The sequence below is a fragment of the Eumetopias jubatus genome, unplaced genomic scaffold (assembly GCF_037043125.1).
Source record: "Eumetopias jubatus isolate StellerSeaLion01/CBP00866 unplaced genomic scaffold, mEumJub1_p1.0 scaffold_6, whole genome shotgun sequence".
Lineage (NCBI taxonomy): Eukaryota > Metazoa > Chordata > Mammalia > Carnivora > Otariidae > Eumetopias > Eumetopias jubatus.
Window position 1 is genome coordinate 104,697,275 of NW_028274812.1, and position 18,277 is coordinate 104,715,551.

General features: G+C 40.2%; 1 protein-coding gene and 1 pseudogene across 2 annotated transcripts; both read left to right on the forward strand.

Moving 5' to 3' along the window:
• The first annotated feature begins 1,120 nt into the window (after positions 1 to 1,120).
• On the forward strand, positions 1,121 to 11,315 carry ENPP5 (ectonucleotide pyrophosphatase/phosphodiesterase family member 5). 2 transcript variants are annotated; one of them, XM_028097737.1, is made up of 4 exons: positions 1,121 to 1,272; positions 3,502 to 4,365; positions 5,780 to 5,956; positions 8,888 to 11,315. In XM_028097737.1, the coding sequence occupies exons 2-4, from the start codon at positions 3,537 to 3,539 to the stop codon at positions 9,313 to 9,315; spliced, it is 1,434 nt and encodes a 477-aa protein (XP_027953538.1). In that variant the 5' UTR covers positions 1,121 to 1,272; positions 3,502 to 3,536; the 3' UTR covers positions 9,316 to 11,315. The 2 variants fall into 2 exon arrangements, with proteins under 2 accessions (XP_027953538.1, XP_087880075.1); XM_088023949.1 differs by lacking the exon at positions 1,121 to 1,272 and adding an exon at positions 1,279 to 1,934.
• Positions 1,904 to 2,075, forward strand: LOC114204702 (U2 spliceosomal RNA; annotated as a pseudogene).
• Positions 11,316 to 18,277: the final 6,962 nt, after the last annotated feature.

The following is an 18,277-nucleotide window of genomic DNA, read 5'->3' on the forward strand; positions in this document are numbered from 1 at the left end:
TAGCTGGGGGGCAGGAGCTCCAGAGAGGAGCCGAAGCTGCTGGCTTTGCTCTATTTTATGGGCTGACTAGATGTTTAAGATTGTGACAGCCAGGCACATATTATTTTCCATTGCAGGGTGGTCAGAATTAGGCCTGGGGACCCTGTAGATGAAGAAATCCTTCCAGGGAGCTCAAGGTCATTGTTACAACTTATGACAAACCATGCCCTTGCCCACACACAAACAGGGCCCCTACCATACCAGAAGACTTCCTGAGAGAGGAAATGAGACCTGATGTTTGTAGTCTGCGTATTTGGAAACAAAGCTAGAAGCAGTCTCCAGTCTAGATGAAAGCATCAGAGTAGCTGGTCAGCCTCTACCCCTGAGCAAATTAACCTACTCCTGAATCTGGCTTGGTTGATTTCGAGCAGTTTCAGGTACCACTGAGGCCTTACACTGCAAAAACCTGGTGCTTATGTTGCAAAAACCTGCAACACTGGGGCAGTAGAACTGACCGAATTAAACCCTTCTAAATCAGATTTTTCTGAGATAAAGCAGGTCACACCAGCTAATGAAGAGTTAAAATGTCCATTGTCCCATCGACTTTCTGGGGCGTTCGAGTGTTCCTCAGAGCAAAGTCCAGGGTACGGAGTCACCAATTTTTGATAAGAAAAAAACGGAGTAACAAAAAAACCTTGAGAGATCAGATAAGAAAATAAAAGTACTTTCAACCACAACAGTTAAGTGTTGACAAACCACTGGGGTAGGGCTTTTATACTCGTTCTACATCACCGACGACAACACAACTGCCCGGCAAGAAAAGGCCACACCGCAGGAGGATGTGCGACCGGGCAGACAGGGGACCTCAGCGAGGACGCAGCAGCGGCCATGTTGACCTCCGCGACCCCTGGGGCCTCGCGGCGACCCTCTGCTCCCGCAGGCTGTGCCCCCTCCACCCTCCAGACGCAGGCAGCGCCCGCCCCCGGGGCCCGCTGATTGGCAGGCGGTGCAGCGACTCCCTAGGGCCCGGCTTTGGTTGGGCAGGTCCGGCGGAGGGCACCGTCCCACCCCAGCCAATAGGAGGTAAGAGGCGGGACCTGCGGCCGGGAGGCGGTGCTGGTCAGGTGCTCCGCGCCGAGGCTGCGTGCAAATGAGCCGCTGCAAGTTCAAGGGGCGGTCCTCGCTTCCGCTACCTCCCCGCTATTGCCCCCGGGTCTGCGTGACGGACCCCCCGCTCCTGACCCTCCGTCCTCTTGTCCCAAGCTCATGCGGACCGTCCGGATCGATGCGAGGGTAAGAGTTCAGGGGAGTGGGCTGCTTCCCTCCCGGGGACCCACACGGCTCCTGTTGTCCTCTCAGACCACCACCCCCCCCTTTCCTCTGCACACGCACACAGCCCACGTGGGGGCACCTGCGGGCCTTGGTGGGCGGGAGGTCTGCGAATTGCGAACGTATTCAACGCCCCGACCCTGCCCAGTGATTAGGTTGGAATCCCAAGGGGAAAGGTGGGGCACTACATCGTTCTCTCGACGTCTAGTCCCTCTAAACACACCGACTTCTCCTTCACTTGCCCTTTCTCCGCGCTTCTTGGCGCCCCTTCCCTCAATTTCCAAGGCTGCCTGTGGGGGAAGTATTGGAGGGGAGGAGAAACTGGAAAGCAGCCCGGTGAAATCTGGACCCAGAACTAGGAATTCCACTGCACTGTGCAGCAGTTTGTGCGTGGAAAAGAACGAAATCTGCTATTTCTTTCATCCCCACCCCCATCTCTCTCTCCATTACTTTATGTCATCGATGTGATGATATTGATTCTTCTTACCAAACATTCCTAAGCTGTAGACAACACTTAGCCTTTGTTTATTTTCTTTTGTCCAGGAAATCGGTTCTTTCCTGCTTACCACAGTTGCTGAATTAATTTACTTAGGGGAGCGATTCTCGGCCTTTTGGCTAAGATCACGGTAGTATCTGTTCTTACCAGTTTAATTTACTTAGAGGAAAATCAGGTGTTTCATGTAGTTGATTTTTTTTTTTAGCCTTAAATTATATTTGTTTCATAACAGCTTTCCTTCCTTGTGTTAGGAAGGTGAAGGAGAAGGGAAAAGGGAGAGGAGACAGCATCCTCAGCCAGATGTTAGTAAATATAGTTGGAGTTCCTTATTGGAACTGATTTTGATTCCTTCCAGAATTGGAAACATTATTGCCATTTGAAAATAGTTTTTAAATTTAATTTTTGAACCATTGTCTGGAGACCAATACCTAACGCAATTTCAGTTTAGGTAATGTTCTAGGTATGGTGAAATCATAGTTAAAAATTACTGTATCTGAAAGCAAAGCAAACACAGCAAGCAGTTTTTATTTACCTATAGCTATAATATAGCAAGCAAGGCAAGACAGGATCTGTTTTTGAGGTTTAAAATATCTTCAGCATGTTCAAGTTAGCAAGGTGTCAAAAGCTGAATTCAAGAGACTTCTTGGCACAGAAGTGTGGATAGATCCAAGTTTCGGTGGGCTTACAAATACCTTCGTGCAAGAATGGACAAGAAAAGGAGAGAACCAAAAATACTTGCTTGATTTGCAAGCCCAGTGAGAGCTCACAAAATTTACATACGTGTTGTTTATCCATATTGCCTTTTGTTAGCTTTCTTGAATAGAATGAAAGCTTTTTAGATGTATATGCAGATTTAAAAAAAAAATGAACCAACCAACAACCTTGATCCAAAGGGAGCCTTTAATCCTGGCAAGTGCCTTTTCCACACATATCACTAAGATTAAATATTGATGAATTTTAGCTTTCAGAAAGTCAACACCAAATTTCAGAATTATGTTTCTGTTCATACAGAAACTGTTTTAGTTTAAAGAAGGCTGTGCTTTAATTATGAAATAAATGAATGCAGTTTACATTTCACAAGTATATTTGAGTATCACAAATTTTTTGTCACTTCAAAAAACCAAGTTCATCTATTTTCTCTTTTCTTGAATAATATCCCTAACCATGATGAACCAAACATAAGGCTTTGGCTTTGAAAAATAGAAATGTATATGTTTTTTTTTTTTTAAACACTATTATTGTATTTGCTAATGGTATTTCCTTGTTTCTAGGTTCCTGTATTTGGTCTAACCGTAATGATAAATACATTCATAGATATTAATTTGACTATATAAACTTTACTGGCCAGAAGTCAGAAGTCTGGGTCCCCTGCAAAAGTTTCTGAAAAGTTTTTGTTTTTCTCAAAAGTAAATTATATCATATTTTAAAATGATATTTGGTGAGTTTACTCAAATAATTACTTTGAGAAATGTTTTGATAAATTCTTGGAAAGTAACAGTTTCTAAAATGCAACTAAATTTCTTAGCTTTATTCTGTAGGAAGCCCCAGGTCTCTTGTTTAAGATGGAGCAACATAATTCTTCCAGGCTGTGGTTTATTATATGACTGGGATTACTAAGTACCATCACTGTCAGTTTTGGGTAAGGTATACCGAAAAAAAAGATATTGCCGTTAACTTCTATATGTTTTTTTATACAGATTGTCTTACACTGAACTGATCAAATACTTTGAAAATGACTTCAAAACTCCTCTGGGTGTCCTTCATACTTGCTGTACTAATACTCTCAGTTACATTTTCTCTCCAACCAGACCAGCAAAAGGTTCTACTGGTTTCATTTGATGGATTCCGTTGGGATTACTTATATAGAGTGCCAACACCCAATTTTCATTATGTTATGAAGTATGGTGTTCATGTGAAGCAGGTTACTAATATTTTTATCACAAAGACCTACCCTAACCATTATACTTTGGTAACTGGCCTCTTTGCGGAGAATCATGGGATTGTTGCAAATGACATGTATGATCCCATTCTGAATAAATCTTTCTCCTTGGATAACATGACGATTTATGATTCTGAGTTTTGGGAAGAGGCAACGCCAATATGGATCACAAATCAGAGGGCAGGACGTTCTAGTGGTGCAGCCATGTGGCCTGGAGCTGATGTAAAAATACATAATAGCTTTGCTACTCACTACATGCCTTACAATGAGTCTGTGTCATTTGAAGATAGAGTTGCCAAAATTATTGAATGGTTTACATCAAAAGAGCCCATAAATCTCGGTCTTCTTTATTGGGAAGACCCTGATGATATGGGCCACCACTTGGGACCTGAGAGTCCGCTCATGGGGCCTGTCATTTCGGATATTGACAACAAGTTGGGATATCTCATACAAATGCTGAAAAAGGCCAAGTTGTGGAACATTCTGAACCTAATCATCACAAGTGATCACGGAATGACCCAGTGTTCTGAGGAAAGGATAATAGAACTTGATCAGTATCTGGATAAAGACCACTATATCCTGATTGACCAATCTCCAGTAGCGGCCATCTTGCCAAAAGAAGGTAAGTCTGACTGAGTGGTGATCTGGGGCTGGGGCTGGATGTGCCCAGGGCAACTGAATGGGGAAGTTTTGTTTCTGTATCTTCAAAATATACTTGCCTGTGTCATGGTAATATTCTAGGGTTTAATCCTTAGACTCTGAAAAGAAAATCTTTTTTCCCAGCATGTAATTTTTCACTTTTCCCAAGAATTTTGAAATTGATGTTCTCTCTGTATTTATGGCAGATGGATTTAACCATCTTGGAACCACCAAAGATGATGAAAGCTATAGCCTCCTTTCTCAGAAAAATTGAGATGGAAAGAGACATACAGAATTTGCATACGATTACAGTGATTTTATGGAAGCCCTAAATTTAGCCTACTGTGGATCCTTTTGTAGGACCTGCTTATTAGGGAAGCAGTGCAGTAGAGGAAGGAGAAAGCATGGATCAAGCTGAAGATTTCTTTTCCCTGCTTATAAATCGAAGTCATAACAATACGTTGAACTTCTTACAAACCTTTTCTCAAAGCCTCATAATTGTTGTCACCTAGGTGTTACTTCTGTTTTAAAGACAGGTGAACTAGCTCAAGTTTAACCTCCCCAGATCACGAAGTGCAGAGCAAGACTCAGACTTTTGACTTCTATTTTATCACCATCTAGAGTTAATCTAGATATCAAATGAGAGAACAGATTGCCTTATATCCCTCACAAGGGAATCAAAGAGGATCAAATGAAACAGCGAATGTTAAAATACACATGTGCACCTGAACACAAACTTAAAATTTTAACAAATTTAACAAATAACAAGTCTTTTGTTGTTTGAGGAAATCACATTAACTCTTCAATTTTCCTTATAAAATTGGAATGTGTCCTGTGTTGGGGTGTTGCGAGGCAGGGAGGAAGCCCCAACAGATGGATTTGAAAAACGAGAAAAGGCTGCATTTGAAGTTACAGGGAGTACCTCTGCCACACCTCCGGGGTGTTAAAGAACTTTTCCATTTCAGAAGCTGTGTTCCGGTCTGCCCTTTCTCAAGTGCTGCCTCACCCTCCAGTCAGACATTGTCTCTCTGTGCTCCTAATTATCAGAACTTAGCTCTTCGTTTTCATCTGAGTAAACATTTTACTTAGTGCCGCCAATTGGGTGTGTGTGTGTGAAGTCTTTACATTAGAGATTTCTAGTTCTATACAATGTCCTCTCAGTTCTGTAGAATGAATTTACGTCCAGCAGAAGACGAATCATTTCTGTTTCCCCCTCAAGATTCTTTCCTCAAGCGGGTAAGAGTCTTCAGGTGTCTGGCTGCATTTCCCTACGTTCTGCCCGCTGGTGGTTTACCTCAGGAAGACACGTTCATTGGCCTCTGCTGCCTGGGTGGTTTCTTTGATTGTAACAGTGAGTGCCTGGTTCTGAGTGCCTCTCCGTATCCTTCCTCTTTGAGGTAAATTGGATGAAGTCTATGAAGCCCTAGCTCATGCCCATCCTAATCTTACTGTTTACAAAAGAGAAGAGATTCCGGAAAGGTGGCGTTACAAGTACAACACTCGAATTCAACCCATCATAGCCGTGGCTGACGGAGGGTGGTATATTCTACAGAATAAGTCAGATAACTTTCTGTGTGAGTATGTTGCACCGTTTCTCCCCATTATGCTCATTGTCTGTTGGAGTGGAGGCTGTGGGTAATAATACAGCAGTGTATTTACTAATCAAATAACTGGTGTCTTACAATAATAGCAAATCACAGATCCTTGGGACTTTAAAAAGAGGTAAGCCCCTAAACATTCATTTCTCTGGAAGTCATCAGACCAAAGATATGCAGAGTGACCTCAATGGCTAATTACAGCCATCATGTTCCTGAGAAAAACCTAATTGGAAATTTATAAATTGAATGATTTTCTGCATCCGTTTTATGTTCTAATTTCATAATAATGTAATCCCTATTTTTATTTGCAGTTCTTAGCTTTCTAGTTTCCTCTGCCCTTCTGGCTCTTCCAGATACACGCCACTTTGTTTTAACCCTTGGAAATACTGCAAAAAAGAAGTGCGTATGGCATGGAGGATCATATATCAAAATGTATTTTTCTAATACCTAGTGATATAATTTTGGAGATAATTTCCACCGGATTAATCTTAGATATATTGGACATCCCATTTGAAATTCAAACATGCAAAAGAAGGGGATTTCTGCCATCCTTAACGTGTAATTTTTCTCTTATATAGCTTCTAACAAGGTAGTCAAATGGAAAAGCCACCCACAGGATTTTACTCATCTTTAATGGGCCCGCCCGCCGCGTGCCTATTTGCTCTTTAACTCCCCGCTTTGTATTGCCGGGGACTGACCTCTACAGACTAAATTTCCCAGGCTCCTTTGCCAAGTGGTTTCTGGTTAGATGTGGCCAAAATTGTAGAAGACACCCGCAGGAGTTTGGGAGGCAGGAGTTGGGAAGAAGCCAGGGTATTTGCCCTGCACATTCTCTGTCTTAGGTGATGTCACTCAATGGTGACTTCATTTCCTCTGTGATCCCAGGTCCCTCTGGACAGCTCCTCTCTCTACAGCCTCAGCTCCTACTGGGCAGTCCTGGCCTTTGGGCTCTGGTAACCCCACCTCCTCCCTTCTGTCCCTCCAGCCATCAGGGGGCCAAGGGGCTGTTCCTAATCCCTTGCCATCATCCTGTGGGTACTTCTCAGCTCTTAGCACTTTCCCCATATGAACTGCCGTCTGGTGGACTACCTTGCACGCCTGTGCCTTTGTTGGTGGACGTAGATGTTAACGTGACAACTGATCAGCTCCCGGGGACTTGTTTCTCCTCTGTTACCGGGATAGTGAAGGAACCACATTGTATCGAAACTACACAGGGATGCTTTCTTCAGCCTTGGTCTGTGATATATCTAGGAGATGTACAGAAATGTCCTCGGAGGTAGAATTGGGTTCCTATCGTATTTATTGACAAAAAGAAAAGCGGTTGCCTGATCATGGCATTCGTGGTACACGTGGGAGTCACAGTGGCAGATACGGATGCCTGGTTTCTGGCTCTTAACACAGGTTTTACACACACAGAGTGATCTGTAAGCCGATATTTACTCACACCAGGGAAGCTGTTTTAAGAAAGCCTTTAAAAAATAATCTTTTGGGGGCACCTGGGTGGCTCAGTCGGTGAAGCATCTGCCTTCGGCTCAGATCATGGTCCCAGGGTCCTGGGATCGAGTCCTGTGTCGGGCTCCTTGCTCCGCGGGGAGCCTGCTTCTCCCTCTCCCTTTGCCCCTCCCCCCGCTTGTGCTCTCTCTCTCTCTCTCTCTCACTTTCTCTTTCTCTCTCTCTCAAATAAATAAAATCTTCAGAATAATTTCTTTCAAAAAAATTTCTTTGGCCATGAGAATAATTCCTGCTTTTATATGTTCAGATTCTCATGTATTGTGCAGATAGCTCTTATGGTAGAGGGGTTGCTCAAAAAAGGGCTGCTATCTCTGAGGAGATTTGTACTTTTACACTTAATGTAAATCTGAGGGGCTCTCTTGAAATTTTGGTGTGGTGAACTACAATTACACAATAGATGGGTCACACCTGTTTTTGATAGAAAGCCTTAATAACGCTCCCGTTTATGTTATATTATGTTCAACATGATTATTTCTTCAACAAATAATTAAGTGTTGGCCAGTATATTCCTTCTCAACCCGAGTTCCACAAGAGAATGAAGTCCTAATGTCCGAAAGCAGTGGTTCTCAAAATATGTTCCCTGTAGGGCGTCCAGGTGGCTCAAGTAAGTTAAGCGTCCAACTCTTGATCTCAGCTCGGGTCTTGATCGCAGAGTCGTGAGTTCAAGCCCCGTATTGGGCTCCATGCTGGGCATGGAGCCTACTTAAAAAATAATAATGATAATAAAATAAAATGTTTTCATGCTTCAATTTTATATCTCTTGATAAATCAGAAGACTTCTAAAGCTTTTACTTTATTTGTAGCTGCACAAGCACACAGTGCTAAATTGTATTTTGATCTGAACCACCAGTATCAAGATTTTACCCAAAAGTCCTGACCTTTATTTATCCATCGTGGATTATAGCTGTCAGTAGGGGTTTGATTTTTGTGGTGTCTTTTGTTTTCTTTATTAATTGTGTTTCTCCTTTTGTTGGTAATGATGAATTTACTGTCTTTATGACTAAGAGCACCTTTATCCCTTCCTCTTTAAAACATAATTGGAACAAGATAGATACCTAACAAGTAGTGAATATTAGTTTATCTGCCACCAAAAAAAATAAAGAAAAAAATCACTTTCATTTTCCTCTGACTTGGCTCAGCTTTGCTGTTTACCCCTCCTCTGCTGTTTCAGGTCGCTTCCACCTGTGAGAAAGATTTGTCATCACTTTGACTTTCCATTTTCTGCAGTGAATGATGATGTTGACAACAGCAGAGATTGTTCCTAAAAGATTATTTTCTTTTAAAAGATCAATGAGTTAAACTTTGCATTTAAGTTCAGAATTGGACAGTACAACAGTTATTTTCATTTTAATTCCCTCCAGTGGGCTAACGTATTCATTCATGTTATCTTTCCAGTAGGCAACCATGGTTATGATAATGCACTAGCAGACATGCATCCAATATTTTTAGCCCACGGTCCTGCCTTCAGAAAGAATTTCACGAAAGAAGCCATGAACTCCACAGATCTGTACCCTCTGCTCTGCCACCTCCTCAACGTCACAGGCATGCCACACAACGGATCATTCAGGAATGTCCAGGATCTGCTCAGTTCAACAAGCCCGGGAACACGTCCTCACACACCAAGTCCTACGCTCCTCCATGGTAGCGTCAAGCCCGGAGAAGATGAGCGTGAGGAGTCCTATGCTTATTTTCTAGGGGTGTCTCTCGGCAGCATTTTGGTGATTGTATTTTTTGTAATTTTCATTAAACATTTACTTCACAGTCAAATACCTGCCTTACCAGACATGCAGGCTGAAATAGCTCAACCATTGTTACAAGCCTAATGCTACTTTGAAGTGGGGATGGTGTATTTATTTCAGTGTTTAAAGGTTTCAGATTCTAGGAAACCAGTTTCAGGCATTTGCCCAGATCATTAGGCGGTTATATACATAGACAGGCGCGCACACACACACACCAGAAAGGATTAAAGTGGGGAAGTATGAATCTGTTATTCTCTCTGGCTTAGGGGTAGATAAAATCCTGCTTTATTTGGACATGGCACGTATGATATATTTAGCACCTTTGCACTATTTAAAGTACCTTATGTATTGCACTTTAAATTACTCTCCTAATGGGTACTTTTATATGAAATGCACTTTACTGATGATTGTCTTACAATTTGATTGAAGAAGACAAATTTTTTTCTGCCCACATCACAGAATACTTGTTATTTGTTGTTAAAACTGAATGAAATTTCAAATTCCTGAAGAATGTCAAAATCTGTCTCCTTAAACCAGGAGTGCAAAAAGAAAGTCAAAACTGTTGGAAATTAAATGCGACAACCTTTGTACATCGAATTTTGGAGAGATGCATTCCCAACAGCAGGATGCATCTGTGGGCATTCCTTCTCGTACTTCTTTCTAAAAGTCATGGGTTTTCATTTTATTTTTCTTAAAAAAAAAAAAGGTTCAAGTACTGACGGATTCATTCTAAACATACCATATCTGTCATGAAATTCATGATTGCTGTTTTCTGAGGAGTCATTTTGCTCTGATTCTATAATAATGAAGACACCATGATACCCGTGTCCTTCCTGTGTAGTCCGTGTCCTTCCTATGTAGTCTGCTGTGAACAGAAGCCATTGGAGACCATCCCAGCAATAAGCTTTTCTTCTTGTTCTGTAGTTATCTGCTTCTTTGAAAACTAAATCACTATTAATCACATTAAAAATCATATAAAATACGTTTTCTTTTTGGTAGCATGTAGTAAGAGAGCACGAGCATCTTTAAGACTTGAGCATTTGCAGATCCAGTCCCAAGAGAGCACAAGCTCTGTTAGGTAAAATGTAGGCCACTTGATCCGCTAGAAGGGCTGTGCGGAACTAGGGAAGGAAAATAAGGTGGGACCTTGTCTGAGATGTTCCCACTGCCCCTAGAGCAATGCTGAAGGATGCCTCATGGCAGAAATCCGTGAAATAGCTCTTAGCGGGGACAGGTATTGAAACAAGAGGAGCTGAGATCCTAGCCTCAGTTCATGAAATAGTGGGACACCCGCTCACTGGGTGCTCAGAGGGATCAAAGATGAAGTCAGGTTCACACACATCTGTCTGGTCACTCAGCTCCTCTCGTTTCAACCACCAAAGCTGTGCTTTGGATCTCTGAAGTAGTCAGGTTGGGGGGACCTAGGCTTTACCTGTCGTTTCTTAGAGGAAAGAGAAAACCCTGGGAAGAACAGCTTTCTTTGAACAAAAAATTATATAGACAGATGGCCCATAGATGATATTGTGATTTTGTGTATATTAATGCACCAACTGGCTCATGATTAGGTAAAATGGTATAGGTATTCTAGAAAGAAAAGGTAAAGCAGATATAAAGAACAAAAGTAGTTTCACCTTCAAAAATATAGTTGAATTTAAGTACTATTTAGAATAAAGTGAATGCGTTCTTTTTTAAATGATACCAATAAAGAAGTTTGGCCCTTGATTCTCATTTCATTACAAAGCCTTTTAATCAAATAGAATGGAATTCCTGGATGTGTACTGACATTAAAAAGCTGAAAAGTTAGATGGTAGATGACAAACTCAAGAAGTCTCTGAATGAGACATTTTAGAACCTCAGTGGCCACTCCTCTTGGCTTGCTGCATAGCTGTGAATTTTACCAGCATTATTGAGATGCCAGGATGATGACCGAAAGATGAAATTGGTCGATTTAAACGCATTACTGTTTAAAGATACTGTCTGTACATTTAAAAATTGTTGCATTAAATTCATTTTAGAATTGCCTCAGTGGTAAGAGGAAAGCAAATGCTGTACCATTGATGAAATCATTAAAATTCTGATCTGAATGTTGGATTACTGCATGGTTTCTTTTATTTACACGTACTTAGTTTACTGTAAAATATCAGCAGGAAAGTTTACCTGAAGGAAAGGAAAATTTTAAAGTTTCGGTGGGACATCTAGTCACTCATCACACCTTGAGAGCTTTTTTGTTGTTTTTTTCTGCACATCTGCATGGTCAAGCTTTGTATGCCCTGAACACAAATTAGCATATAGAAATAAAATTTAGGCTAGCTAATCTTAGTAATTGTAAGTGAGAACTTTTTTAAGGTCAGAAGAATGCAGTACCTCCCCTCCCCCAACCCCACCATTTTTGCTGAACATCACCCATCAACCATTTTGTACAATCTATTAATTGATAAGATTTGTCTTATTCACTGTACGTTTTGCAATTTCTTCTCCCTTTACCACCTGACGTTGAAATTTAAACCTGCTTTTCAAAATGCTCTCTCACCTCTTCAGGTAAAACTCGGATCCCATTAACTTCAATTTCTTACAAGAACCTATTACCTCTAGAAAATCTAATGGAGGTACTAGCTCTTCAAGTTGGTAAATTTTTCTAGCTGTTCATTACCTAAGGGGGACAGACTCGAGAATCCCTAGAGCTGGGAAGGATCTTAGGGACCGTTCAACCCCCTTGACAGCTGTGGAATGACGCACATGCCCGTAGGAATGTCCGCTGGAAGCAGGACCCAAGATCAGATCTGATGCGCGCTGGGCGGGACAGGACTTCAACAGAATGAATGTCGAGGGGACACAATTCAGTGCATTTGGCACTCAGGGTAGTTGGATGTTGAACCTTCTGACTTGGTTGATTGTTTATCTCCTTGAGTATTTCCCAACTCTGTTGCTGTTACACCACTTGAGAGACTTCATCTTGCAAGCCGTAGCCTTTTCATTTTTTTCTACACATTAAAAGTCAGATTTTTTAGTTTTCCCAAGTTCTTGCTTGTTCTGTTTCTTTGTAATACTATATTATTTAACTTCCTTAAAACATACTCAAAGGTGTACAAAGGGTAAATGAGGCCAATTATCAGAAAGTGAGCAAATCCATGTAACTGTCACTTTAGAGGAGAGAGAGAAAATACAACATTACCAGTTCTCCAGAAAGATCCTCGGTTCTCTTCCCAAGCACTCCCTCCTCCTTCCGGCTAAAGGGGACTCTGTCCTGACTTGGAATGCAATAGAATAGCTTCCCTATTTTAAATGTTATCTAAATGATCAATATGACATTTTTTTTTTAAGATTTCATTTATTTGTGAGAGAGTGTGCAAGAGTGGTGGGGAAGGGCGGAGGGAGAGGGAGAAGCAGAATCCCCCCTGAGGTGGGGTGGGGGAGGCTCAGTCCCAGGACCCTGAGATCACGACCTGAGCCCAAGGCAGATGCTTAACCAACCGAGCCACTCGGGTGTCCCGATAGGATATACTTTTATGTTTGTTTTTTTCACTCAAGATTATGTGAGATTCATCCATATTCTTGTGTGTAGCCCTGCTTTATCTCCATTGCTTTATGGAATGACATTATATGAATATACCTCAATCTTATTTATGTATTCTGGTTTTGGATATTTTGATCATTTCCAGTTAGATGTTACTATGAATAATGCTGCTATGAGTACTCTTTTACATGTCTTTTGGTGCATATATGTATACATTTTTGTTGGCTATATTCTTTATATCCATGATTTAGCTAAGTTTTCCCAAAAGCAGAGTCTGAGACACAGGCCTGTTATACAGGCAACTTTTGTGTGAATTGATCACCAGAAGTAAGAGTGAGGAACGGAGTGAAAGAGCCGCAGAAAAGCCTATACAAGTGTAAGTCCGAGGATTGACCACTGTCAGGATTGATTGGAGCTCAGTCCCGCAGCACCTTTGGAGGAGAACTGTCTGCCTGAGGAATGCAAGAGGGAAGCAAAGCATTTATCCATCAGCTTCCCAATCCCGACCCCCTCCCCCATTAAGAGTGGCTGCATGGGTAGGAACTCCACATACTTCTGGGTAGTGCATGCACAAGTGTAAAATGTGACCTCATAGGCATGCAGTGCCTATGGCCAGGAAGAACGAGGCTAAGCATTGTCAGGTTGCATCTGTGGGAAGTTGGTCTGTGCCAGGATGAAACTGGAGGTAAGGGGTGGGCTGAGTGGATTTGAGACATCAAATGGGTGTCTGATACACCCACGTGTGTATGGATTCTTCATTTTAACCAAGGTCACCATACTGACTTAATTATTACAACTTTATGATAGTTCTTGATGTCTGATGGAGTAAGTCCTATCATGTTATCTTTAAGATTGTCTTGGCCTTTTGCATTTATTTCTGTATCAATTTGAGTCAGCTTATACAATTCCATAAAAAATAAATAAAACTCTGCTGGAATTGCTTGGATGCAATGACCGGTTTGAGGAGAATTGACATCTTTACAATATTGAATCTTTCAACCTATAAACATGATACAGCCACCTACTATTTTGGTCTTTTTTTCTTAAAGATTTTATTTATTTGAAGGGCAAGAAAGAGAGAGAGAGCATGAGTGGGGGGCAGAGGGAGAGGGAGAAGCAGACTCCCCGCTGAGCAGGGAGCCCAACGTGGGGCTCAGTCCCAGAACCCCGAGATCATGACCTGAGCTGAAGGAAGATGCTTAACCGACTGAGCCCCCCCAGGTGCCTCTATGTTGGTCTTTCTTAATTCCACTCGATGCTATAATTTCCTGTGCAAAATTCTGGAGATATTTTGTTAGACTTATCCTGAGATATTTCGAAAATGCTTGTCGATACCGGTATGATACCAGTTTTAAATTTCCATTTTCTGATGATACATAGAAATACACTTGATTTTTCTATATGGACCATATACCCAGCAATTTTGGCAAGCTTCTAGCTTGATTCCTTTGGGTTTTCTGTGTATGTAATCATGTTATCTGTGGATATGACCGTTGTATTAGTTTTTGAATCTTATAGGATTCCTTTCTCCTGCATTACTGAGTTGCTAGTACCTCCAGAGCAATGTTAAATAAAAGCAATAACAATGGACAGCCTTGCCTTGTTCCTGATTTTAGGAGAAAAACATTGAGCATTTCACCACTCAGAATATTAGCTGTAGGTTTACTATATTGTTATATTCTGATTCAGTATGATACTAGCTGTAGGCTTATGGCATATATATCAGCTTCAAGGTCTCTTCCAGATTTGGTGAGTTGGGCTTTTTTTTAAATAATAAATAGGTGTTGAATTTTGGCAAATGCTTTTTCCACATTTATTAACATGATCTTGTTTCCCTTATTAATAGAGAGGATAACACTGATTTTCAAATATCAAACTAATGCTGCACCTTTGGGATAAATCCTACTTGGTTATGTGTATTATCCTTCTAAAATACTGCTAAACTCAATTAGGTGTTTTGTTAAAGAATTTTTTTTCATTTAGATATTGTTCGATGGTTTTCTTTAAACATCTTTGTCAGATTTTGGTACCAGTGTTACACTGGCTTCATAAAACCAGTTTGGATATATGTTCCTTTCTTCTCTATTTTCTGTTAAGAGTTTGGGTAAAATAATTTCCTCAAATGTGTGATACAACTAATCAGTGAAACCACTTGGACTTGCGAGTTTTCTCTGTGGGGATGTTTTTGATAACAAATTAATTTTTGTAATAGACATAAATAAGGCTATTAAGATTTTCTATTTAATTTTGTATCAGTTTTGGTTAAGTTGTATTTTTCAAGGAATTTGTTCATTTTACCTAAATTGTCAAACTTATTGGCATAATATTCTCTTGATATCCTTTTGATAAAGGTAGGATCTGTAAGTGATGGCCCCTCTTTTATTACTGATCTTGATAAATTTGTGCTATCTCCCTTTTGTTTTTCTTAATCTTATTAGGGGCTTATCAATTTTATTAACACTTACAATACCAAAATTTGATTTTATCAATTTTATTTTTTTCTATTTCATTGATTCTGATTTATCTTTATTATTTTCTTTCTTTCACTTGCTTTGGATAATTTTCTTCATCTTACTAGCTTTCTAAAGTGGAAGCTTAAATCATTGATATTGAACCTTTCTCTCAAAGACAAGCATTCAAGGTTATAAATTTCCATCTTAATATTGCATTAGCTGCATTCTACAGAATTTGGTATGCCATTTAAAAGTGTATTGTTCAATAGACAAATATTCAAGCCTTCTCTAGATCTGATTGAATATTTTAATTCAATTATGGTCAGAAAACATACTTCATAAGATTGCAGTCCTTTGAGATTATTTACTGAGACTTGTTTCATTGTCTTGCATATGATCTATCTTGGTGATAATTGTGTGTGCCCTTGAAAAGAATATGTCTTCTGCGGTTGGCGCTGTAATCTCTAAATGTCAAGTAAGTAAATGTGGTTGATATCACACTCAGGTCTTCCACATGCTTACTGATTTTTTTCTTGGTCTAGTTGTTGTATCAATTACTTAAGAGAGGAGCACAGAACTTGCCAATTTTGTTTATGGAGTCTTTCTTGAGTTCCATCACTTTTTGATTCATGAACTTTTAAGCTCTGCTTTTAGGTATGAACACTTAGAGCTGTTGTCTTCTTGATATATTGGTCCTTTTATCATTGCGCAATGTCCTTTTCTATCTCTGAAAATTCTTGTCCTGAAGACAACTTTACTCCAGCTTTCTCACAGCTAGTTTGCATGGTGTATCATTTTCCATCCTTTTACTTTCAATCTGCTTTTGTACTTAGAGGATAACTACAAACAGCTGGCTCTTGTTTTTTCATCCAGTCTGCCAATCTGCCATTTAATCCAAACGTTGTCCATTTACGTTTAGTTATTGATATGGTTATTTTCCAGTTTGCTTCCCCCCCCTTATTCTATATTGGTCTACAGTTTCATTTTTGGGGTGCTACTTTTATCAGGTTTGATATCCATGTAGTCACCTCAAAAACCCACATTTTTTTTTTCTAAAACATGTTTTGTGAGGCAAATGTAACATTTATAAACCTAATGAAGAGGCACTAAAAAAGATTACTGGCTTTTGGGTCTGGACTTTTTTTTGTACAGTAGTTTATAATTTGCCCAATCTCTAAATCAGAAATTAGTGTTAGTTTCCTTTACTGAAATCAATTTTGTTCATTTTTTTTCCCTAGGAAATTATCCATTTCATCTGTATTTTCAAACTTATTTGTGCCAAACAGTATAAAGGCGGCTATTAAGATTTTTAAATGTCCTGCTTTTTTTTACATCTGTGTTTTCGCTCCTTCCACATCTCCACCCCTTTTTTGATTATGTTGGCTTCAGAATTTACAGACGCCATCGGGGGCTCCCTTTTATACATTTACTCCTGAATTGTGGCCTTTTGATCCCTTTCTTGGTAATTTCTCAATGCCTTAGCACAGGTCTTTTATACTTTGTCCAGATTTTCTAGTCCTCAGCAAGAGGGTTGAATTCATACACTACCATTTTACTGAAAACAGAACTTTTACTATTAAAAAAAAAAAAGGCTTCACAAAAAGTTTGTGTAAATATCTCCTCAGTGGAAAATTCGAACAATGTGTAAGTCAGTACTACTGGGTCTGGCTCTGACCAATAGGAACCATTTTATAGAATGTTTGTATAGTGGGGTTGTCTGGATTTGCTTTGGGGTTAATTTCTATTGATCAACTTTCCACCACCCCAGCCTATGAAAGTGAAGTAGGCAAGGTAGAGAAGAAAAGCATGCTGATTCAGATCTTCACCACAGGAGGGCGGTCTGAACCGGAGACATCTGTAAACCACCCTTCTCGCGCGGTCAATGGAGGAGCTCACTAGATTGTTTATTGATGCCGGAAATCAGGTTTCTGCAGTCAAGGAGGTAGAAGATATGTGGAAAAACAGAAGGCCTGCCTGGCAGTTTCGCTTGATTTTTGGGTAAGACTCTGCCTTTGCCAGGTCATGTGGCCATGAGACATGAGTCACAGAACTGAGCAGTTTCAACACCAACCACCACCTGCACACACACATCCATCCATTAGGATACAGAAAAAAAAAAAATATATATATATATATACACACACACACACGCATATTATGATCAGCATGTTTGTGGGCGATATTTTGCCTTAATATCTATTTTTCTTGAAAAATGTTAACTAAACCATTCAAGTAAAGAGAATGTTTACAGAACAATTAAAAATGAAAATCCAAAGGGTTTATGCCAAAAAGCAAACCAGTCTTCTGCAACCTAACTCAATAGGACCCAACAGGCTCATGTGGATTCTCACATGTTCTCTGAAGCTGAGAGAGAGAGAGTGTGTGTGTGTGTGTGTGTGTGTGTGTGTGTGTGTGTGTGTGTGTGTGTGTTGGGGGAAGGGAGGATTGTTAACGATACCCAAGTACAGGTACCAAGGAAGCAGGAGGTTGGGGAAAACTTCAGAACCACGTGGCCTGGAAAATGGCTCCATACCCAAGGATTTCAGCAGCAAGAGTCAAACCACGAGTAGACATAATTTGTTGGTATAAAGTTTTACCACTTCTGAGATGCTGCAGAGCTCTCTTCAGAGTAAAGAAAGTACCTTTTCTGTTTTCTCCCACAGGTCCTAGCAGTGTTCAGAGTATGAATATAGGAAATGAATTTATCACACTGCTCTATTTTGTTGAATCTATATTCAGTTAGTATGGCTATTTATAAAACACAGTTTAAATGCTATAATCCTCCCTCACCTCTAGAGTTTTGTAACCTGCTTTTTCCAAACTTCTTCCCTTCTACTGTACACCAATAAATTATAGTTATGGAAGCTCTGCAAAATTTATCTTGGCTTTCTTTGCAATGATGTCCTCATGCTAAATTGTATATTTATACACAGTCTTAAAAATTTGGTTAAATGTTTTATACTTGATCCCGGTTTTTAAAAAATCTGTAATGAATGCCTCCATGGATTCTTGGAAGTATTATTGGGCCATGTCAACATCTATCACAGTAAGTGTATTTTGCAGGATGACAAAAAATCAA

Coding starts and splice junctions, on each gene's coding strand:
- ENPP5 (XM_028097737.1), top strand. CDS start 3,537: ATGACTTCAAAACTCCTCTGGGTGTCCTTCATACTTGCTGTACTAATA. Junction 4,366..5,779: donor GGCCATCTTGCCAAAAGAAG/GTAAGTCTGACT, acceptor TTCCTCTTTGAG/GTAAATTGGATGAAGTCTAT. Junction 5,957..8,887: donor TAAGTCAGATAACTTTCTGT/GTGAGTATGTTG, acceptor TTATCTTTCCAG/TAGGCAACCATGGTTATGAT.